Source organism: Lepisosteus oculatus, chromosome 5 (assembly GCF_040954835.1).
Source record: "Lepisosteus oculatus isolate fLepOcu1 chromosome 5, fLepOcu1.hap2, whole genome shotgun sequence".
NCBI classification, from domain to species: domain Eukaryota; kingdom Metazoa; phylum Chordata; class Actinopteri; order Semionotiformes; family Lepisosteidae; genus Lepisosteus; species Lepisosteus oculatus.
Window position 1 is genome coordinate 11,869,947 of NC_090700.1, and position 24,249 is coordinate 11,894,195.

The following is a 24,249-nucleotide window of genomic DNA, read 5'->3' on the forward strand; positions in this document are numbered from 1 at the left end:
TGTCAATTAAAAGACATTTCATAAAGTCTGCAGGACCTCTCCAGGAGCTGGGTTGCTGTACAGTCCTGCTCCAAAGCAAACATTGCCCCTGTTTTTCTGAAAGAAACTGTCACCTTTTGTAGGTGAACTGACCTTCCAGTAGGAGACAAGATATCAGTGAAAAACAGCCCTTGAGCCCATTTCTTGCTGGGATAGACTCTGGCACGTCATGACCCTGGATTGGAAGAAGCAGTTAGAAAATGGATGGATGGATTGTTCAATAAAGTAAACTTCACCTGGTAATTGTCATTAATTAAATGATGGAAAGAAAAACAAATTGTTTTGATGTATTACAGTGGCTTTTGTGGCTGCATAGTTAGAAGAAACTTTGCAATATACTGTATGTAGTTTAATTTGGATCTTCCGACATTATTATAAAATGGTTAATCTGAGAACAAGATAACCGTCCCTGTTAAAAGTGATGTAATGTGTTATTTTTTAACTATTGCTGTGTGCTGAATTTACTGAAAGACCAAATGATCGATCATTCATTAAACTCTTTAAACTCATATTAATTTCCTACACAAATGTAAGAATTCTTCTGCCAGCTCTTCTTGCAGCACATGCGTTTGAAACCTAAAACTCCAGCCACCCATCTTTCAGATTCACTGGTAATGAACAGTCACTACCCAGTGAATACCACAAGTTCTTCTAGACACCTTCCAGGCTCAAGTGTCTTCCACGCAATGTTGCTGAATGACTGCTTATTTATCCATCTACTGTTTATTTCAATTCAGGTTTGCTTATGTGGAGTCCATCCTAGCAAGCAAGGGCACAAGTTAACAAGCCCATCACAGGGCAGACAGCTTGTTTATGATAATCTGAATAAAGCTAACCATCAGTAATTCTATACAGTATATTATATATCCACTACCCTGAATTGGAAGAAGAGGTTAGAAAATGGATGGGTGGATATATTATATAATGTATAATTGGGAAAAGTAAGAATGCATAGCCAACCAGGCCAGGGATGGTAGAAAACACCAAATCTCTTCATATTTGAGCACACCTGTGCTGTAAGTGAGAAATAGGAAGCAAATGCTCTGAGCATCATGTCAAACAGCCACATCCAAATGTTCAAAATGATCCAGACAGAATGTTTCTGTTCTCAGCCCACCTATTCTGGGTTCAACAAGCCATGTTGCACGGATGCCTACAGGAGGAAGGTAGAGGACAAACTGCAAAGGAAATTTGGTTACAAAACACACACAAAACAATAAAATGCGCTACATTTTCAGAAATACTTCTAAAATACTTCTAAAAAACAAAAAGAACCTCATTAAGAAAGCAACACATTTCTTCAAACATAAGCAAAATGCTACAGTACATTGTACCTTGCATAGGCTAAAACCTATTTTCTGTTCATGGATTTGCTCCGATTTGTTTTGTATAGAGTATTTCTAAACGTCACACCCGAAGAAGGCTTCACAGCCAAAATGTTGTGTTTTCTCTCTTCTCTTTTCAGCATGGAATAAACCTATTACTTGTTCCTTTGCAAACTACGCATGCTGACGCAGCTACCAACTTAGATACAGTATATCACATAACCAGTTAATCTTTAAACTCTGTAGTTAAACCGACATACACATACAGTACAATCAGTACCAGATGAGACGTTTTCTCATGAAGTTGGGAAATAGAAAACTCTAAAACCAAATTTTCTTTACTCTCACATACAGTATTCTGCTTAATCCATCTTGAGCCACAAATTTCCTGCTGAGATTAAATTCTTTTATGGTAGAAGACAGTGCAAAGATACTGAATGAAGGTTGGAGAGAAATGAACTTCTAATGAACAGAGCCCCCTGCTGGTTTCCTAATCTGGATTTAGAGTAATTAAAAACACAATCAAAATTCAGTTCATAGAAAAGGAATTTATGGATGCAAAAAACAGAAAGACAGTGAAAAAAACTCAACATGATGACACTAGGAAGCATTAAAAACACCACAAATGAGTATTTTAACCAGTAGTACTTGTAACATTTTTAAATTCTCTCACTACATTTGTTTTCCACAAAATTCACCTTTTCTTACACCGAATAGGAAAACCAAATGCATGCTAGAAATAATGACTTGTTCCAGAGTTCTACACCATCAAACACCAACAACAAAAAAATAATTTGGAAAACACATTTTAAAAGAAACAACGTCACACAAAGATTTAGAATGGTGAGAATTTAGGAAATACACATTTTGATCATCTAGATGGGACTGCTGCAAGAAACTGAACTTCATACATCCTGCTTTTAAGGGCTGGTTTATGAATACATTAACAACCATAACAGAACACTCAATAGTTAAGTAATTACCATAATCCATAATGTTTAATTTAGACTGAAGATATAAATCATGTCAGTCTTAAAGTACTGTATAAACTGACATTACATGCTATTGGTTCCAACCCTCATTAGTTGCATTCCTAATAGTTCTCAGTATATATATATACAGTATATATATTGTACAAGTTTTCTAGGATTTCTTTTCAACAGGTGAGTCCTCATTAACTGCTAGTTTATCATCTAAACACGTTTCCTCATAGTGTGATCTTCTGAGAATTTTATCATTGTGCTTTTTGACTTGAAATACGTCCCACCTTTCTGGAAGAAGACCTCTGTTGAACAGCACTGATGCCAGGAAGGAACCAAGCATGATGGTGATTGAAGAAAGCAGCACTGCCAGGGTTCTGAATGGAAAATATTGGACATAGACCCCGTCAATGAGTCTACAGTAAGGGAAATGAATCACTGGGGGGATGCCGAGTACGGGCTCCCCTCCTAATAACCTTAGCACTGCGCCCACAACAAAGCCTGCAGCAGCACCATAACTATTAGTACTGGGGAAATACAGAACACAGATGAGCTGAGAGAAAAGCACAGTGTAAGTCACATCTCCACTTATCAGCCAGAATCCATAGACAGTGTCCGCTGTGACGGCGAGGCCTGTTCCGCACAACCCAACGACGAGCACAGAAACTCTCACCACCCACACCACTTCGTTCTCAGAAGCCTGGAGGCATAACATTGAAACAACAAAACAAATGAGTAAAATACTCATGTGTGACACCAATACAAACTGTCCTTATGTTTATCGCAGGTAACAAGGCTCACCGTTTTTCTCAAGATGTTCTTGTAGATGTTTCGTGCGAACAGGGAGGCAGAAGACAGCATGGCAGAGTCCACTGAAGACATCACCGCTGCTGTGATGGCACCGATACCAGCGATGGAGATGAAGGATGGACAGAGGTGTTGCAGCGAGATGGGGAGAATCTTAGCGGCTTCACCTCTCTCAAATGGTGTGGGTAAGCCATAGCTCGTCTGGTTCCAGTCTGAAACAGAGCCGTAAAATGAGGCCAGAGGTGATTTTACAATGAGTTTTAACATGTATAAAAAACATTGCTTCAGTACATGAAATAAAACATAATGCTAAAGATGAATGTTAATTCACAATACTGTAGTTCAAAAGTATTGACTGTTCATTTAACTAGTACGGAAGGCTTGTATAATAGTGCTTATAGCATCACTGTTGATAGAGGAACAACAATACATCCTGGAACATCTAAGGTGTAACATTAGTGTTAGTCATTAGTACTCTGACTTTCAAATGTACCTGGTTGCAAAGCAGTACTGTTTACAATGACACAATAAGTAATTCAGGATTATAAAATGTTCCATTTGCTATTGATATAGTATACTTTCACTTTCACAGACTCTTTCACAAATTGTAAATTATTTCTTTACTTAAGAAATTAAGAATAAAATATGAAAAAACTGCATTGCTAGGCCTATTAATAGATAAGAGCATTTGAGTAGGTCTCCGTTTACTTAAAGAAACCCAGCATTAAAAACTAAAGAAGGTGAAATCCCAAACAAACACGGGAATGGAATTCAAATTAAAAATGCAGGTGTGTAACACACCCGTTGACACTGCTGTGGCTCCAATAAGCACAGAGGGGACAGCCAAGATGACAGAAAAGATGGCTGCAGCAAAGCATGTAACTTGGGCTTGGCAGGGAGATGCAGCAGACAGCACTCTCTGGTAGAACGATTGATAGCAAACTCCTCCTAGAGCCTGAAGTTAATATGAAATAGTAAAAAGACAACAAAACAGGTCAGCATGCCAGCTACACTGTAGTGGAAACTGTTTACAAACTATAGCATAATACTTTGTCTGAAACAAGCAGTTTTACAACACACCATTGACTAATATTAATAGGGAAAATAATTAAAAGGAAGATACGAGGCCTTCTTTACAGGACATTAGTTAGATTTACAATGGTCAATGGCATTTATGACTAATATTGACATAGAGGCTTTGGTAGGTGAGTTTCTCATGGCACAAAACTTACAAAAATCAGAAGATCATCTATCCATTTGCCCGCATCACTCAGCTCTAGTTTCCCAATCCAGGGAGCTTGAAACAGTTCATGAACGGCTGTGAATCTGATATCTGTGGATGCTGGATTCCTCATTACAAATGGGATACAAAGCCCCTGTGATTAAAAGAGCACAAACCTTTGAAGGAATCAGCATCTATTTATATATTTATTTTTGTTGATTTAATAATCACAGTGATATATTAGTAATTTTTTTGCTAGAAGTACTGTATGCTGCAGTGCATTTATTATCCTACAAAAAAATGTTAATTATTTTTTTCTAAAAAGCAAAATGTAAGTACTTCTTTTCTTAGTGTTGCACAGATACTGAATTAATAATGTACAAAGTCCATATTACATACTTTCCATAAAAGGTACTGTGGCACAGTGAGAAGCAGAGTTTATTTAGCTGTGCTCAATGCATTCTGGAAAACAGCATGACTGTCCAGCCTTGTTCTTGTGTCTTACCTAGCCCATTTGGATTTTAGTTGTTAACCAATTGAGGATCTTATTTATCTGTTTCATGATACAGATTGGCTCCACCAATGTTGCTACAGTATGCAGCTTCTTTCAGATTTCCACAATTCCATGTATCCAAATTAGCTACAGTAGACCTCTAACAGACTCTTTAGGCTTTGGTTATATTCCTTACCTCTTGGCTTTCCTAACAAAGCACCTTGCTCACAGTGTGTCACTAGAGACAAGTCACTAGATGGTGCCAAGAAACCATGGTTTCCAAAATTACCCTGAATACCTACAACATCATCAGCTGTTGAAACAAGTAAACAGGGGCTGACAGCAGCCACAGTAAAGCCAGAATTGTCAGGATTTAGATCTATTCTGGTCAAATCTAAAACACAAAGTATTAAACCATTAAAAAGTATTATAAACTATTAAACTGTCTGAGTGGAAGTTTAAAATACAGAATCTGAATTCAATGGAATTCTGCCTAAGAGTGCTGGAGGCTTGTACAGTTGTTAGAGACACTTGCTTAGCTATGTAAGCAATCAAAGTCACATCACAACTTTTCAACTGGTAGTTCATTCCTGTAGTACTAGGTAGTTTTTAGACAATTTTATTGGATCTCAGAATCTACTAAATTAGTTTGTCTGAAATAAAGGTAAGAGGTAAAAGCACAAAATCAAACTACTGAACTGGTACTTTGACCAAATAATACTTGATTTTGCTTTTTGTAGTAAGAAACTACTTAATCTTTATTATGGATATCTCTTTGTGTCACTGTGGACTTGTGGTATACATGGAGATGGACAGCAGTTTCTCTGTGGCTAGCAGAGCCTTGCAGCACTGGGTCCCTAGGTTCAATTCTGGACCTGGGGTGCTATCTGCATGGAGTTCGAATCTTCTCCCTGGTTCACATACTGTAGCTTTCCTCCCACAGTCCGAGGACATACAGGTTGGTTAACTGGCTTCTGAAAGGAATAGTCCTGTTGCTAGTGTGTGTGTGTGTGTGTGTGTGACCTGCAATAAACTGGCATCCCTTTTGGCCATTATTTGCCAAGATGGGCTCTTGCTCTCCTGTGACCCTGAATGTGATGTAGCAGTTAGACAATGGGTGGATAGATGGATAAATGGAAGACTGTGGTACCATATAAAGGCTTCATTTCTGAATAAAAACACACAAAGACAATTTGATAACCTGCCGTTAAAGACAGAAACTCTGGGCTCCTCTTGTGAATTCTACATAAACTTTGATCAATCATAGTCATTGCGTTGTTTGTAGAAATACCATAAATATGTAAAAGCAAAGTATTAATGTATCATTTGCATTTCCTAAATAAAAGTGTCTTTGGACTAGAACTGCCCCACATGTATATAAAACATTATAAGAAAAAATAGTGTTCACTTACCAGACTGATCAGCATGGCAGTTAGCTGAATTACATCTGTGTAAGCTACCGAGTACAGGCCTCCCAACAGTGTATATACTATGGCCACTAAAGCCGAGATTAGGATTGAGTGAACGGAAGATATGTCCAGTATAACACTCATTGTTCCTCCTGTAACAGATTATTAAAACAAAATGCCCATGACATACACAAGTACTGTAAACATCTCCTTCCTGGAGGATGGATGTTGGCCCTCAGATTTACATACATTTTTAATCTGAAAAAATTTTAATTGTCATTTCTTCTCACATAAAAAAGGCTGCCTCTGGCAAACAGCCGTCTAGGTATTCTGACTACACTATGTGCAAAACTGCACTGTTGATGCCAAAGAAAAAGAAATTGTCCTCATTATGTTAAGACTGCGACAATTATTTTGATTTCTCATTCTTGCAGTATAACAGCCCTTTTATTGGCTTTTTCCATCTAACTGCTTAGAAATAATGCTCTTTAAAAATTGTTAATGACTAGTGTCTTACATTGTTGAAAAGGAGAACATAAGAGACAGCTGAATGGAAATCACACGTTTTGATTCATAACTGTATTTTACATGTTATGAAGTGGTTTTAGTTGAAATTTTTATATTATATATAAAAATAACACATTTTTTTGTTTACAAAGAGAAGTTGAGCTTTTACTTACCTAAAGCGCTTAGAACGCAAGCCACCCATAATACATCTCCAATGAAAGCAGGTATTAGAAGAAAACTTGTGAGTGTGTTTCCATATTTTTGTTGAAATGGATCCATCATTGTCACATACTGTTTGGATCTCATTGGCTTGGCAAAGAAAATCCCACCTAATTTGAAAAAGTGGTACTGAAATGTTTTATGGTGTAAAGCCATACAGGTAATGTGACAATCTCTTTCACTTTATCACCCATATTGTGTTAGGTATTTCTCTGAGAGTATACAGTAGTACAAGGTGTCCAACCCTGGTCCTTAAGAGCCACCATCCAGTAAGTCTTATAGATCACTGTTAAATCATCAATTTGTGAAGACTTGGTATACATGTGAGTTTTGATCAATTTTGAAAATTAATTCAGTAAATGAATAGGTTCTGTTAAGTCAGGTTGTCCTTGAACAGAACAGGGTTTTAGTAGTTACATATCAAATGACTTTTACACTAATTCGCCAAACAATTGCCTGCTTCAATACAATAAATGATTGACAGATTTAGGGTTTATAAAATCTGATCGATTGTGATCTCTAGGATAACTGATGGCCCTGATATAGAGCCATCAAGCAGCTGTCTTCTCCACTAATGGGACATTTACTCACCAACAACAAAGTTGATCACATATGCCAGAGGTCCCAGTGCCCAGATCAAGCCCTGTGTAGGAACATAAACTGCTTCTGCTGTCCCCAAGATATAGCCTCCTCCAACCCACGTGGCTGAAAACGGACAAAAAAAACTGCTGCTAACTGTTAAATCTTCATTCACTGAGGAAACATTTTGGGCCCTTGTAGGAGAAGAACAGAATCTTCCTCAAATTCTCCTACTTAGAATGTGTTCCAGTGTGTTACAGGCACATGAACACATCTGGGCATCTTACCAGTCATGGTAAAAATCCCAATGAAAACATGAATATTGCGACCTCCAACCATAGTGACTTCACTCCTGTTCCCTGTGCACTTCTTTTCTTCCTTTCTGGACTTTCTAGAAGCCCAGATTCCAGTAACAAGGATGACTATGTAAAACACAATGACAGCTATCAGGCCAGGAACGTTCACAACCATCTTATCCTGCAGATTCCTGAGAAATGCACAAAAGAAAACAAAAAATATATAAACAACACAGTTTGTCATACAGATCCTCAAGTAATGTGAAAAAAACGATACAAGTACTGTATATTTCATTCATAATATAACTACCTGATTTTTTTCCAGTATGTCACCATGAGAGACAGGTGTTATAATTCATTTTTTGTAATAGTGGGGTGTTAGTTCCTTTCATATTTTTTTCATTTATAAACCCTTGGATATCCGCTGTTAGAAGATCTAACTAGGTTTTGTTTAATCAACCTGATTTACCCAATTTGTGTACGTTTGGGCAAAGGAACAGTAATTCATGTATTACAGTTATGTTAATACATTGGTTGTGCATGATGCGTGCATTATAAATAAATACAAAAAATATATATAGTATATCCATAATTATCTGTATAACTATAACCTATTGTACAGTTAAAGTATATAAGCAGCGTCTACTATTGTAGCAAGTAAGTATTAGACAAGTACTTGCAAGCACCACCGTCAGGAGTAGAAATGTAGTTATTGAAAGCACTCTTATACCGGTGCCAGACCATAATCTGAGATTTCGCAATGTAGTAGTACACAACAACTCCAAAAGTTTAAGATCGTCAATCTCTCCAACAATCTTTAATAACAGATCTCGTTTAATTTGAATTTCAGTCCTGCAGTGTTTGCTACAGGTATACGTATGACTGCTACTCTTTCACGGAACAGAAATATACTGCACAATTTCGCTGAGACTGAACGCAATGACCCCTACACCTGTGTTAAATTGATAGATTCGATGCTTGACGCATCCCGAAAATAAAATAGTGACTAAAAATAGGTAATATCTCCTCTGACATTATAAATACTCGTTTTGCAATTCATGTTTGTTTCACATTTCTAAATTACTTAAAAAATCATCGCCAATGAGTAGCAGTAGAAAGATCCAGTCACGATCATACCGATAACTGTTTTTAAATCGGAATATTAACACTTCAAACGCTACTTTAAATTCAAATAATTAAAATTAAATATAGTAGTTAAAATGCATGCACAAGTAGGTGCATTGGTCACTGCTAATCTTGCTGTATCTTAACTGAAAATTTTTGAATTTAAAACGCTACAGTCAAACCTACCTTGTGGACGCGGGTTAGAATACAGGAGAGAAACAAACTCTTCAACCAAACACGTTTGGGAAGAGTCATTTAGAAACCATTAAAATGAGATTTATTAAGAGTCAACGAAGACGCCCTGCTCGCATAACAGGGATGTTAGCCGCCCGGCGGAGAAAGGTCTTCATTAGCTCAGCCAGCAAGACCTCTGTTGAGCGACACCAGAGACTTGGGCTCGCACCCATGAGGCGAAGGTCAAATTGGGGCGGGAGCAGTGAGGGCACAAGCCCAGGAACCTGAGTCCATTACAATATTGATGCCAGGACCTTAGTGCGATTTGCTACGTAGTTCACCAATTCTTAGCGGTTGTTCAGAAGAATATAAAAAATAAATAAGTGTCCTGTATCAGTTAAGGTACACTTTTCTCTGCCTTTTGAGATGTGCCTGGTCTTGATCCCACTTGTATTGAAACATCTCCACTTACCATCTGAACCTGTATTGAACTAATTGTTTTTGTATAACAGAATGTTAAATGCATGTATAATGCATATATCTTTATTCATTTTGTGAAAGTTTTCTCTAGCTGACAGGCTTTACCAACACATGGGAAGAAGAAGAATTGAGATCTCAAAACGTATTATTTACCTACACCCCTCACAACCCTTGTTCAGCTGATTGTGGTCTTGGGTTTGGTTGACAGGGCCCTCTCTTGTTATGCCTCTTAGCTTTTGAATGGCACCCCGAAGGATGTCAGAAAGTCACCTACCCTGAGGAGATTCAAACGCAGTTTATTATGCTCATTTTTTATCTTTCCTGTAAAACACTTTGAGAAGCTACTTTTTAAAGGTACTATATAAAATAAAGTTTATTATCACATGTCTGTTTCATGCCAAGGCTCCCTGAAGACATTTATAATGAATATTTCCTCTGATAAACATGAAATGGCATTGTGAGACAGTTGTTTGCAAAGCAGGCAGTAGAAGTGTGCTCAGACTCAGTTTTCTTCTATTTTTTCCACATCCAAGCTGTCAAGTTACTTCACAAGCTGTCTTCCTTGTGGAAGATCTCCAGTAGAATCAGCGCCAGTCCGGTTGAAGGAGAAGAAGACAATGAAGACATTGCAGGTCTGGAGCTATTCCTTGGACTCCACCTCTTTTCCCATCTTATCATTGATAATTTTCTTTGGTATAATTATTAAGAAAAGCTAAAATATAAAGTAATCCTTCAAATACTTACATGTAACATGTAATACTTACCAGTACATAATTCTAATATACTGTATATAGACATATTTTTACATATGACCTGAAAGCTTCCCCATGGATTACATATACTGTACATCATATAGAAAACAAATAGTCTACAACTTAAACTCAAACATTTAGTGTGAGATGAGAGATTTACTGCACACCGGTGAAAAGGTGAAAGTGTAAAATCAAATGTTCCTTAAATCTTGCACTTACAAGTTTGCAGTGGGATTGAATTATTTTACACTAGAAGAATGTGCAATTAAATTAAATGGAGGTTGGGGAGAAATCTTTATCTCTTGTTGCTTTCTTGATGTGAATTAAGAACAATTAAAAACAGACAAAAATCTGTTCCTAAAAGAGGAATTTCTGGATCCCAAAAACAGAAACACAGTGAACAGGACTAGTAATGATAAATACTAGGATGTACTGAAAAACAAACAAATTTGAGTGATTTCTACATTTGTATTTCTCTTCAGTACATTTGTTTCCAAAAGATAAGATAAGATTTATTGTCCTCTGAGGGAATTGTTTTGTGGACACACAGCACTTCTGTACATTTAAATATAATGCAGAAAAAAACAAACATTGCACATCACTCTATTGCACATGTATAACACATAACTTTAACGCACACTTTATTAAGTACCCGACCAGAAAACAGAAAACATTGGACTTATTATATGCCAAGGACGCATATAGCTCCACAGCCCTTCCCCCCCTTGGCAGATCAGATCACAACCTTGTCCTGCTTACACCACTATACAAGCCTATTGTCCAGCGTCAACCTGCGACCATGAGGACTGTGAGGAGGAGGGCTCAGGAGGCTGTGGAGGATCTACGTGGTGCTTTGGAGGTTACCGACTGGGATGTGGTCTGCGAGCCACATGGGGACGACATAGACAGCATGGTGCTCTGTGTTACTGACTACATTAACTTCTGCGTAGACAACACCATTCCCACAAAAGACGTACACTGCTTTCCCAATGACAAACCCTGGATCACCAGAGACCTGAAAGCTCTTCTGAATGACAAGAAGAGGGCCTTTAGGAGAGCGGACTGGGAAGAGGGAACTAAAGCAGAAGTTAAGAGAGAGCAAGGATGCCTACAGGAGGAAGGTAGAGGACAAACTGCAAAGGAAATTTGGTTACAAAACACACACAAAACAATAAAATGCGCTACATTTTCAGAAATACTTCTAAAATACTTCTAAAAAACAAAAAGAACCTCATTAAGAAAGCAACACATTTCTTCAAACATAAGCAAAATGCTACAGTACATTGTACCTTGCATAGGCTAAAACCTATTTTCTGTTCATGGATTTGCTCCGATTTGTTTTGTATAGAGTATTTCTAAACGTCACACCCGAAGAAGGCTTCACAGCCAAAATGTTGTGTTTTCTCTCTTCTCTTTTCAGCATGGAATAAACCTATTACTTGTTCCTTTGCAAACTACGCATGCTGACGCAGCTACCAACTTAGATACAGTATATCACATAACCAGTTAATCTTTAAACTCTGTAGTTAAACCGACATACACATACAGTACAATCAGTACCAGATGAGACGTTTTCTCATGAAGTTGGGAAATAGAAAACTCTAAAACCAAATTTTCTTTACTCTCACATACAGTATTCTGCTTAATCCATCTTGAGCCACAAATTTCCTGCTGAGATTAAATTCTTTTATGGTAGAAGACAGTGCAAAGATACTGAATGAAGGTTGGAGAGAAATGAACTTCTAATGAACAGAGCCCCCTGCTGGTTTCCTAATCTGGATTTAGAGTAATTAAAAACACAATCAAAATTCAGTTCATAGAAAAGGAATTTATGGATGCAAAAAACAGAAAGACAGTGAAAAAAACTCAACATGATGACACTAGGAAGCATTAAAAACACCACAAATGAGTATTTTAACCAGTAGTACTTGTAACATTTTTAAATTCTCTCACTACATTTGTTTTCCAAAAAAATCTCATTTTCTTACACCGAATAGGAAAACCAAATGCATGCTAGAAATAATGACTTGTTCCAGAGTTCTACACCATCAAACACCAACAACAAAAAAATAATTTGGAAAACACATTTTAAAAGAAACAACGTCACGCAAAGATTTAGAATGGTGAGAATTTAGGAAATACACATTTTGATCATCTAGATGGGACTGCTGCAAGAAACTGAACTTCATACATCCTGCTTTTAAGGGTTGGTTTATGAATACATTAACAACCATAACAGAACACTCAATAGTTAAGTAATTACCATAATCCATAATGTTTAATTTAGACTGAATATATAAACCATGTCAGTCTTAAAGTACTGTATAAACTGACATTACATGCTATTGGTTCCAAACCTTGCATTCCTAATAGTTCTCAGTATATATATACAGTATATATATTGTACAAGTCTCCTAGGATTCCTTTTCAACAGGTGAGTCCTCATTAACTGCTAGTGTATCATCTAAACACGTTTCCTCATAGTGTGATCTTCTGAGAATTTTTTCATTGTGCTTTTTGACTTGAAATACGTCCCACCTTTCTGGAAGAAGACCTCTGTTGAACAGCACTGATGCCAGGAAGGAACCAAGCATTATGGTGATTAAAGAAAGCAGCATTACCAGAGTTTTGAATGGAAAATATTGGACATAGACCCCGTCAATGAGTCTACAGTAAGGGAAATGAATCACTGGTGGGATGCCGAGTACGGGCTCCCCTCCTAATAACCTTAGCACTGCGCCCACAACAAAGCCTGCAGCAGCACCATAACTATTAGTACTGGGGAAATACAGAACACAGATGAGCTGAGAGAAAAGCACAGTGTAAGTCACATCTCCACTTATCAGCCAGAATCCATAGACCGTGTCCGCTGTGACGGCGAGGCCTGTTCCGCACAACCCAACGACGAGCACAGAAACTCTCACCACCCACACCACTTCGTTCTCAGAAGCCTGGAGGTATAACATTGAAACAACAAAACAAATGATAAAATACTCATGTGTGACACCAATACAAACTGTCCTTATGTTTATCGCAGGTAACAAGGCTCAACGTTTTTCTCAAGATGTTCTTGTACATGTTTCGTGCGAACAGGGAGGCAGAAGACAACATGGCAGAGTCCACTGAAGACATCACCGCTGCTGTGATGGCACCGATACCAGCGATGGAGATGAAGGGTGGACAGAGGTGCTGCAGCGAGATGGGGAGAATCTTAGCGGCTTCACCTCTCTCAAATGGTGTGGGTAAGCCATAGCTCGTCTGGTTCCAGTCTGAAACAGAGCCGTAAAATGAGGCCAGAGGTGATTTTACAATGAGTTTTAACATGTATAAAAAACATTGCTGCAGTACATGAAATAAAACATAATGCTAAAGATGAATGTTAATTCACAATACTGTAGTTCAAAAGTATTGACCATTCATTTAACTAGTACGGAAGGCTTGTATAATAGTGCTTATAGCATCACTGTTGATAGAGGAACAACAATACATCCTGGAACATCTAAGGTGTAACATTAATTTTAGTCATTAGTACTCATGCTGAAATCATGACTTTCAAATGTACCTGGTTGCAAAGCAGTACTGTATACAATGACACAATAAGATAAAGTTATTCAGGATTATAAATGATTCCATTTGCTATTGATATAGTATACTTTCACTTTCACAGACTCTTTCACAAATTGTAGATTATTTCTTTACTTATGAAGTAAAGAAGAAGTAGGAAATTATGAATAAAATTCCCAAGAAACTGCATTGCTAGGCCTATTAATAGATAAGAGCATTTGAGTAGGTCTCCGTTTACTTAAAGCAACCCAGCATGAAAATCTAAAGAAGGTGAAATCCCAAACAAACACGGGAATGGAATTAAAATTAAAAATGCAGGTGTGTAACACACCAGTTGACACTGCTGTAGCTCCAATAAGCACAGAGGGGACAGCCAAGATGACAGAAAAGATGGCTGCAGCAAAGCATGTAACTTGGGCTTGGCAGGGAGATGCAGCAGACAGCACTCTCTGGTAGAACGATTGATAGCAAACTCCTCCTAGAGCCTGAAGTTAATATGAAATAGTAAAAAGACAACAAAACAGGTCAGCATGCCAGCTACACTGTAGTGGAAACTGTTTACAAACTATAGCATAATACTTTGTCTGAAACAAGCAGTTTTACAACACACCATTGACTAATATTCATAGGGAAAATAATTAAAAGGAAGATACGAGGCCTTCTTTACAGGACATTAGTTAGATTTACAATGGTCAATGGCATTTATGACTAATATTGACATAGAGGCTTTGGTAGGTGAGTTTCTCATGGCATAAAACTTACAAAAATCAGAAGATCATCTATCCATTTGCCCGCATCACTCAGCTCTAGTTTCCCAATCCAGGGAGCTTGAAACAGTTCATGAACGGCTGTGAATCTGATATCTGTGGATGCTGGATTCTTCATTACAAATGGGATACAAAGCCCCTGTGATTAAAAGAGCACAAACCTTTGAAGGAATCAGCATCTATTTATATATTTATTTTTGTTGATTTAATAATCACAGTGATATATTAGTAGTTTTTTTGCTAGAAGTACTGTATGCTGCAGTGCATTTATTATCCTACAAAAAAATGTTAATTATTTTTTTCTAAAAAGCAAAATGCAAGTACTTTTCTTCTTAGTGTTGCACAGATACTGAATTAATAATGTACAAAGTCCATATTACATACTGTACTTAAAAGGTACTGTGGCACAGTGAGAAGCAGAGTTTATTTAGCTGTGCTCAATGCATTCTGGAAAGCAGCATGACTGTCCAGCCTTGTTCTTGTGTCTTACCTAGCCCATTTGGATTTTAGTAGTTAACCATTTGAGGATCTTATTCATCTGTTTCTTGATACAGATTGGCTCCAACAATGTTGCTACAGTATGCAGCTTCTTTCAGATTTCCACAATTCCATGTATCCAAATTAGCTACAGTAGACCTCTAACAGACTCTTTAGGCTTTGGTTATCTATAACACAAAGTATTAAACCATTAAAAAGTACTATAAGGTATTAAACTGTCTCAGTGGAAGTTTAAAATACAGAATCTGAATTCAATGGAATTCTGCCTAAGAGTGCTGGAGGCTTGTGCAGTTGTTAGAGACATTTGCTTAGTTAGTAATCAATCAAGTAAGCAATCAAAGTCACGTCACAACTTTTCAACTGGTAGTTCATTCCTGTAGCACTAGGTAGTTTTTAGACAATTTTATTGGATCTCAGAATCTACCAAATTAGTATGTCTGAAATAAAGGTAAGAGGTAAAAGCACAAATTCAAACTACTGAACTGGTACTTTGACCAAATAACACTTGATGTTGCTTTTTGTAGTAAGAAACTACTTAATCTTTATTATGGATATCTCTTTGTGTCACTCTGGACTTGTGATATACATGGAGATGGACAGCAGTTTCTCTGTGGCTAGCATAGCCTTGCAGCACTGGGTCCCTAGGTTCAATTCTGGACCTGGGGTGCTATCTGCATGGAGTTCGAATCTTCTCCCTGGTTCACATACTGTAGCTTTCCTCCCACAGTCCGAGGACATACAGGTTGGTTAACTGGCTTCTGAAAGGAATTGGCCCTGTTGCTAGTGTGTGTGTGTGTGTGTGTGTGTGTGTGTGTGTGTGTGTGTGTGTGTGTGTGTGTGTGTGTGTGACCTGCAATAAACTGGCATCCCTTTTGGCCATTATTTGCCAAGATGGGCTCTTGCTCTCCTGTGTCCCTGAATGTGATGTAGCAGTTAGACAATGGGTGGATAGATGGATTAACGGAAGACTGTGGTACCATATAAAGGCTTAATTTCTGAATAAAAACACACAAAGACAATTTGATAACCTGCCGTTAAAGACAGAAACTCTGGGCTCCTCTTGTGAATTCTACATAAACTTTGATCAATCATAGTCATTGCGTTGTTTGTAGAAATACCATAAATATGTAAAAGCAAAGTATTAATGTATCATTTGCATTTCCTAAATAAAAGTGTCTTTGGACTAGAACTGCACCACATGTATATAAAACATTATAAGATAAAAAAAAATGTTCACTTACCAGACTGATCAGCATGGCAGTAAGCTGAATTACATCTGTGTAAGCTACCGAGTACAGGCCTCCCAACAGTGTATATACTATGGCCACTAAAGCCGAGATTAGGATTGAGTGAACGGAAGACATGTCCAGTATAACACTCATTGTTGCTCCTGTAACACATTATTAAAACAAAATGCTCATGACACACACAAGTACTGTAAACATCTCCTTCCTGGAGGCTGAAGAACTGGAAAACTTGTAAAGATGGAATGGTTGTTGGCCCTCAGGTTTACATACATTTTTCATATGAAAAAATGTTCATTGTCATTGCTTCTCACGTAAAAAAGGCTGCCTCTGGCAAACAGCCGTCTGGGTATTCTGACTACACTATGTGCAAAACTGCACTGTTGATGCCAAAGAAAAAGAAATTGTCCTCATTATGTTAAGACTGCGACAATTATTTTGATTTCTCATTCTTGCAGAATAACAGCCCTTTTATTGGCTTTTTCATCTAACTGCTTTGAAATAATGCTGTTTAAAAATTGTTAACGACTAGTGTCTTACATTGTTGAAAAGGAGAACATAAGAGACAGCTGAATGGAAATCACACGTTTTGATTCATAACTGTATTTTACATGTTATGAAGTGGTTTAAGTTGAAATTTTTATATTATATATAAAAATAACACATTCTTTTGTTTACAAAGAGAAGTTGAGCTTTTACTTACCTAAAGCGCTTAGAACGCAAGCCACCCATAATACGTCTCCAATGAAAGCAGGTATTAGAAGAAAACTTGTGAGTGTGTTTCCATATTTTTGTTGAAATGGATCCATCATTGTCACATACTGTTTGGATCTCATTGGCTTGGCAAAGAAAATCCCACCTAATTTGAAAAAGTGGTACTGAAATGTTTTATGGTGTAAAGCCATACAGGTAATGTGACAATCTCTTTCACTTTATCACCCATATTGTGTAAGGTATTTCGCTGAGAGTATACAGTAGTACAAGGTGTCCAACCCTGGTTCTAAAGAGCCACCATCCAGTAAGTCTTATAGATCACTATTAAATCATCAATCTGTGAGGACTTGGTATACATGTGAGTTTTGATCAATTTTGAAAATTAATTCAGTAAATGAATAGGTTCTGTTAAGTCAGGTTGTCCTTGAACAGAACAGGGTTTTAGTAGTTACATATCAAATGACCTTTACACTAATTCGCCGAACAATTGCCTGCTTCAATACAATAAATGATTGACAGATTTAGGGTTTATAAAATCTGATCGATTGTGATCTCTAGGATAATTGATGGCCCTGATATAGAGCCATCAAGCAGCTGTCTTCTCCACTAATGGGGCATTTACTCACCAACAACAAAGTTGATCACAAATGCAAGAGGTCCCAGTGCCCAGATCAAGCCCTGTGTAGGAACATAAACTGCTTCTGCTGTCCCCAAGATATAGCCTCCTCCAACCCACGTGGCTGAAAACGGACAAAAAACACTGCTGCTAACTGTTAAATCTTCATTCACTGAGGAAACATTTTGGGCCCTTGTAGGAGAAGAACAGAATCTTCCTCAAATTCTCCTACTTAGAATGTGTTCCAGTGTGTTACAGGCACATGAACACATCTGGGCATCTTACCAGTCATGGTAAAAATCCCAATGAAAACATGAATATTGCGACCTCCAACCATAGTGACTTCACTCCTGTTCCCTGTGCACTTCTTTTCTTCCTTTCTGGACTTTCTAGAAGCCCAAATTCCAGTAACAAGGATGACTATGTAAAACACAATGACAGCTATCAGGCCAGGAATGTTGACAGCCATCTTATCCTGCAGATTCCTGAGAAATGCACAAAAGAAAACAAAAAATATTTAAACAACACAGTTTGTCATACAGATCTTTAAGTAATGTGAAAAAAAAAACTATACAGGTACTGTATATTTCATTCATAATATAACTACCTGATTTTTTTCCAGTATGTCCCCATGAGAGACAGGTGATATAATTCATTTTTTGTAATAGTGGGGTGTAAGTTCCTTTCATATTTTTTTTCATTTATAAGCCCTTGGATATCCGCTGTTAGAAGATCTAACTAGGTTTTGTTTAATCAACCTGATTTACCCAATTTGTGTACGTTTGGGCAAAGGAACAGTAATTAATTTATTACAGGTATGTTAATACATTCGGTTGTGCATGATGCGTGCATTATAAATAAATACAAAAAATATATATAGTATATCCATAATTATCTGTATTACTATAACCTACTGTACAGTTAAAGTATATAAGCAGCGTGTACTATGGTAGCAAGTAAATATTAGACAAGTACTTGCAAGCACCACCGTCAGGAGTAGAAATGTAGTTATTGAAAGCACTCTTATACCGGTGCCAGACCATAATCTGAGATTTCGCAATGTAGGAGTACACAACAACTCCAAAAGTTTAAGATCGTCAATCTCTCAAACAATCTTTAATAACAGATCTCGTTCAATTTGAATTTCAGTCCTGCAGTGTTTGCTACAGGTATACTTATGACTGCTACTCTTTCACGGAACAGAAATATACTGCACAGTGGTTATCAGGCTTCAATCAGAATGGATTTTTAAATTTCGCTGAGACTGAACGCAATGACCCCTACACCTGTGTTAAATTGATCGATTCGATGCTTGACGCATCCCGACAATAAAATAGTGACTAAAAATAGGTAATATATCCTCTGACATTATAAGTACTCGTTTTGCATTTCATGTTTGTTTCACATTTCTAAATTACTAAAAAAATCATCGCCCATGATTAGCAGTGTAAAGGTCCAGTCACGATCATCCCGATAACTGTTTTTAAATCGGAATATTAACACTTCAAACGCTACTTTAAATTCAAATAATTAAAATTAAATATAGTAGTTAAAATGCATGTAAAGGTAGGTGCATTGGTCACTGCTAATCTTGCTGTATCTTAACTGAAAAATCTTGAATTTAAAACGCTACAGTCAAACCTACCTTGTGGACGCGGGTTAGAATACAGGAGAGAAACAAACTCTTCAACCAAACACGTTTGGGAAGAGTAATTTAGAAACCTTTCAAATGAGATTTATTAAGAGTCAACGAAGACGCCCTGCTCGCATAACAGGGATGTTAGCCGCCGGCGGAGGAAGGTCTTCATTAGCTCAGCCAGCAAGACCTCTGTTGAGCGACGCCGGAGACTTGGGCTCGCACCCATGAGGCGAAGGACAAACTGGGGCGGGAGCAGTGAGGGCACAAGCCCAGGAACCTGAGTCCATTACAATATTGATGCCAGGACCTTAGTGCAATTTGCTACGTACTTCGCCAATCCTTAGCGGTTGTTCAGAAGAATATAAAAAATAAATAAGTGTCCTGTATCAGTTAAGGTACACTTTTCTCTGCCTTTTGAGATGTGTCTGGTCTTGATCCCACTTGTATTGAAACATCTCTCACTTACCATCTGAACCTGTATGGAACTAATTGTTTTTGTATAACAGAATGTTAAATGCATGTATAATTTATGTATCTTTATTCATTTTGTGAAAGTTTTCTCTAGCTAACAGGCTTTACCAACACATGGGAAGAAGAAGAATTGAGATCTCAAAAGATATAATTTACCTACACCCCCCACAAGCCTTGTTCATCTGATTGTGGTCTTGGGTTTGGTTGACAGGGCCCTCTCTTGTTATGCCTCTTAGCTTTCGAATGGCACCCCGAAGGATGTCAGAAAGTCACCTACCCTGAGGAGATTCAAACGCAGTTTATTATGCTAATTTTTTGTCTCCTGTCCTTGTTTTTTTTACCTTTCCTGTAAAACACTTTGAGAAGCTACTTTTTAAAGGCACTATATAACAAAGTTTATTATCACGTCTGTTTCATGCCAAGGCTCCCTGAAGACATTTATAATGAATATTTTCTCTTATCAACATGAAATGGCATTGTGAGACAGTTGTTTGCAAAGCAGGGAGGATAAATGTTCTCAGACTCAGTTTTTTTCTATTTTTTCCACATCCAAGCTGTCAAGTTACTTTTCAAGCTGTCTTCCTTGTGGAGGATGTCCAGTAGAATCAGTGCCAGTCTGGTTGAAGGAGAAGAAGACTATGAAGACATTGCAGGTCTGGAGCTATTCCTTGGACTCCACTTCTTTTCCCATCTTATCATGGATAATTTTCTTTGGTATAATAATTATGAAAAGCAAAAATATAAAATAATCCTTCAAATACTTACATGTAACATGTAATACTTACCAGTAAATTATTCTAATATACTGTATATAGACATATTTTTACATATGACCTGAAAGCTTCCCCATGGACTACATATACTGTACATCATATAGAAGAGAAATAGTCTACAACTTAAACTCAAACATTTAGTGTGAGATGAGAGATTTACTGCACAACGGTGAAAATGTCAAAGTGGAAAATCAAATTTTCCTTAAATCTTGCCCTTACAAGTTTGCAGTGGGATTGAATTAATTTACACTAGAAGAATGTGGAATTAAATTAAATGGAAATTGGGGAGAAATCTTTATCTCTTGTTTCTTTCTTGATGTGAATTAAGAACAATTAAAAACAGACAAAAATCTGTTCCTAAGAGAGGAATTTCTGGATCCCAAAAACAGAAACACAGTGAAAAGGACTAGTAAGGATAAATGCGAGGATGTACTGAAAAACAAACAAATTTGAGTGATTTCTACATTTGTATTTCTCTTCAGTACATTTGTTTCCAAATGATAAGATAAGATTTATTGTCCTCTGAGGGAATTGTTTTGTGGACACACAGCACTTCTGTACATTTAAATATAATGCAGAAAAAAACAAACATTGCACATCACTCTATTGCACATGTATAACACATAACTTTAACGCACACTTTATTAAGTGCCCGACCAGAAAAAATAAAACATTGGACTTATTATATGCCAAGGACGCATATAGCTCCACAGCCCTTCCCCCTCTTGGCAGATCAGATCACAACCTTGTCCTGCTTACACCACTATACAAGCCTATTGTCCAGCGTCAACCTGCGACCATGAGGACTGTGAGGAGATGGGCTCAGGAGGCTGTGGAGGATCTACGTGGTGCTTTGGAGGTTACCGACTGGGATGTGCTCTGCGAGCCACATGGGGACGACATAGACAATATGGTGCTCTGTGTTACTGACTACATTAACTTCTGCGTAGACAACACCATTCCCATAAAAGAAGTACACTGCTTTCCCAATGACAAACCCTGGATCACCAGCAACCTGAAAGCTCTTCTGAATGACAAGAAGAGAGCCTTTAGGAGAGCGCACTGGGAAGAGGGAACTAAAGCAGAAGTTAAGAGAGAGCAAGGATGCCTACAGGAGGAAGGTAGAGGACAAACTGCAAAGGAATAGGGTGAGGGATGTATGGAGCAGCATGAGAGAGATCACTGGCTTGAAACTGGCTGTGGGCGTAACAGAGGGGAACTTGGAGATGACTAACGAGTTGAACCAGTTTTTTAACAGGTTTGATTCAGGGCCCTCTGTGGCTCAACAACCATCCCCCCATTGCCACATGCTCCCTAAGCCCATCCCCCCACAATCATAGCCGCCTACAGCTACAACCAACAACAGCTACTCACCCCACCCCATCCCAACACCTACCACTCTCCAACACCTCCCTCATTAACACCTGCAGCACTGACAGTGCTATGAGCACCATCCCCCAGGCCAGGCCGACCATCACGGCTGACCAGGTGAAAAGGGTATTGAGAAGGCTTTACCAGGGTAAGGCCACAGGCCCAGATAACGTCTGTCCCAGAGTGAGCGGGGTGCTCCAGTAACTGTTCAACCTGACCCTGCGCTTGCAGAGAGTCCATGTGCTCTGGAAGACATCATGCCTGGTCCTGGTATCAAAGAGAGGGTGCCAATGACTACAGACCAGTTGTGCCTACTTCTCATGTCATGAAGACACTGGAGAGGCTGGTCTTCTCCCATCTGAGACCCCTGGTCAGTTAATCACTGGAAACCTACAGTTGGCCTTACAGCCCAGTATTGGTGTGGAAGATGCAATCATCCACATGCTGCAAAGGGCCTACTCACACCTGGACAAGGCTGGCAACACTGTGAGGATTACATTTTTTGACTTCTCCAGTGCCTTCAATACTATCCAGCCCTTACTGCTAGGGAGGAAGCTGGAGGTGATGCAAGTGGGTGCCTCCATGATCTCATGGATCACTGACTATTTGAGAGACAGACCATGGTTTGTGAGTCTTCAGAACTGTGTGCCTGAACAGGTAGTAAGTAACACAGGGGCTCCTCAGGGGACAAATCTTTCTCCGTTCCTCTTCACCATCTATACTTCGGACTTTAAATACAACACAAAGTCATGCCACCTGCAGAAGTTCTCAGACGACTCTGCAATTGTGGGATGTGTCAAGGGTTGGCAGGATGAAGAGTACAGAGGACTGGTCCGCAGCTTTGTGGAGTGGTGTGGGGAGAACCACCTGCAATCGAATGTGGCAAAGACGAAGGAGCTGGTGATAGATTTCAGGAGGAAAAGGGTCCAACCTACTCCTGTCTACATCCATGGGAGTTGCATGGAGATAGTGGGAGTGCACCTGGGAGTGCACATCGACGATAGACTGGAATGGTCTAAGAACACAGAGGCCATCTACAAGAAGGGTCAGAGCCAACTTTACTTCTTGAAGAGGCTCCGGTCCTTCAATCTGTGTAGTAAGATGCTACATATGATCTATCAGTTGGTTGTGGCAAGCACCATTTTCTACGCGGTGGTATGCTGGGGCTCTGAGATTAGAGCAGGGGATGCTAACGGGCTGAACAAGCTCATCAGAAGAGCAGGCTCTGTCATTGGATCTGACCTGGACCCCCTGGAGGTAGTGGCTGAGAGCAGAATGGTGTCCAAACTAGAGGCCATCATGGACAATGTCTTTCACCCACTCTATGACATGCTTGTGAGAATGAAGAGCACGTTCAGCAATAGGCTGATCCAACCATGGTGCGACAGGGAGCACTACAGAAGGTCATTTTTGCCATCTGCCAGAAGACTGTACAAAGCATCCACTTTGTGTCTGGGCAGGGGCAACATTGACATTGACCTGTTTTTGGACTAAACAGTAAACTCTCTGCTTACATCTGGCTTATATATATATATGTGCAATATATGCCAGGGACTTGTGCAATATATTTTAATTTATAATATGCAATACAACTTTTTGTGTACTGTTCTGGTTTGTTCTTTGTATATTCTGGAATGTGAGCAACTCTTCTTAGTGCACTTCTCACTGACAATCATAGAGAGCTTCTCCATTATACATAACAAAGGCTACAAACTCATAAGGCTGCTAGGAGATTCAGCTATTTCTTAAAGGAACCCAGGCCTCCAACATAAAAAATATGGTTGGGTACCTTGATCCAGACTTTACCTAATGTAGAGTCTCCTCTTGTTTTTACACATGTCCTCTAGGGTAATATTTTTCTGCCAAAAATACTCGGACTAGAACTTCACTTGGTATAGCTGATTAGCTATATTTGCTATATATGAACCTCACTAAAATGAAATGCAATACAGTCTGATGATTCAGAATGGCATAGGCCATCAATATTGCTATTTTTTAATGATGCAGTTTAGACATGTTACATTAACAATTCTCCTTATTTAGATATGTCACCTTTCATAATTTCTTCACGCAAGAGGCAACCCATTTTTTTCTGTGTGTGGTGAATTGCAGAAACCTTCAGTAAACAAATCCTTTCTTTCATTCAAAAAGCAACACTGAATACACTGAGGCGGCCTTGTCGATA

At 38.4% G+C, this 24,249-nt stretch overlaps 2 protein-coding genes across 2 annotated transcripts; both read right to left on the reverse strand.

Moving 5' to 3' along the window:
* Positions 1 to 1,897: 1,897 nt before the first annotated feature.
* On the reverse strand, positions 1,898 to 9,344 carry LOC138239114 (high-affinity choline transporter 1-like). The gene is made up of 9 exons (XM_069189746.1): positions 9,188 to 9,344; positions 7,868 to 8,067; positions 7,593 to 7,706; positions 6,956 to 7,111; positions 6,279 to 6,427; positions 4,384 to 4,527; positions 3,953 to 4,106; positions 3,146 to 3,363; positions 1,898 to 3,044 (listed from the first exon to the last, which is right to left on the reverse strand). Exons 2-9 carry the CDS (start codon positions 8,049 to 8,051, stop codon positions 2,508 to 2,510), a joined length of 1,656 nt encoding a protein of 551 aa, XP_069045847.1. The 5' UTR covers positions 8,052 to 8,067; positions 9,188 to 9,344; the 3' UTR covers positions 1,898 to 2,507.
* Positions 9,345 to 12,220: 2,876 nt separating this feature from the next.
* LOC138239180 (high-affinity choline transporter 1-like) lies at positions 12,221 to 19,630 on the reverse strand. The gene is made up of 9 exons (XM_069190102.1): positions 19,456 to 19,630; positions 18,096 to 18,295; positions 17,821 to 17,934; positions 17,184 to 17,339; positions 16,478 to 16,626; positions 14,734 to 14,877; positions 14,303 to 14,456; positions 13,450 to 13,676; positions 12,221 to 13,349 (listed from the first exon to the last, which is right to left on the reverse strand). The coding sequence occupies exons 2-9, from the start codon at positions 18,277 to 18,279 to the stop codon at positions 12,822 to 12,824; spliced, it is 1,656 nt and encodes a 551-aa protein (XP_069046203.1). The 5' UTR covers positions 18,280 to 18,295; positions 19,456 to 19,630; the 3' UTR covers positions 12,221 to 12,821.
* Positions 19,631 to 24,249: the final 4,619 nt, after the last annotated feature.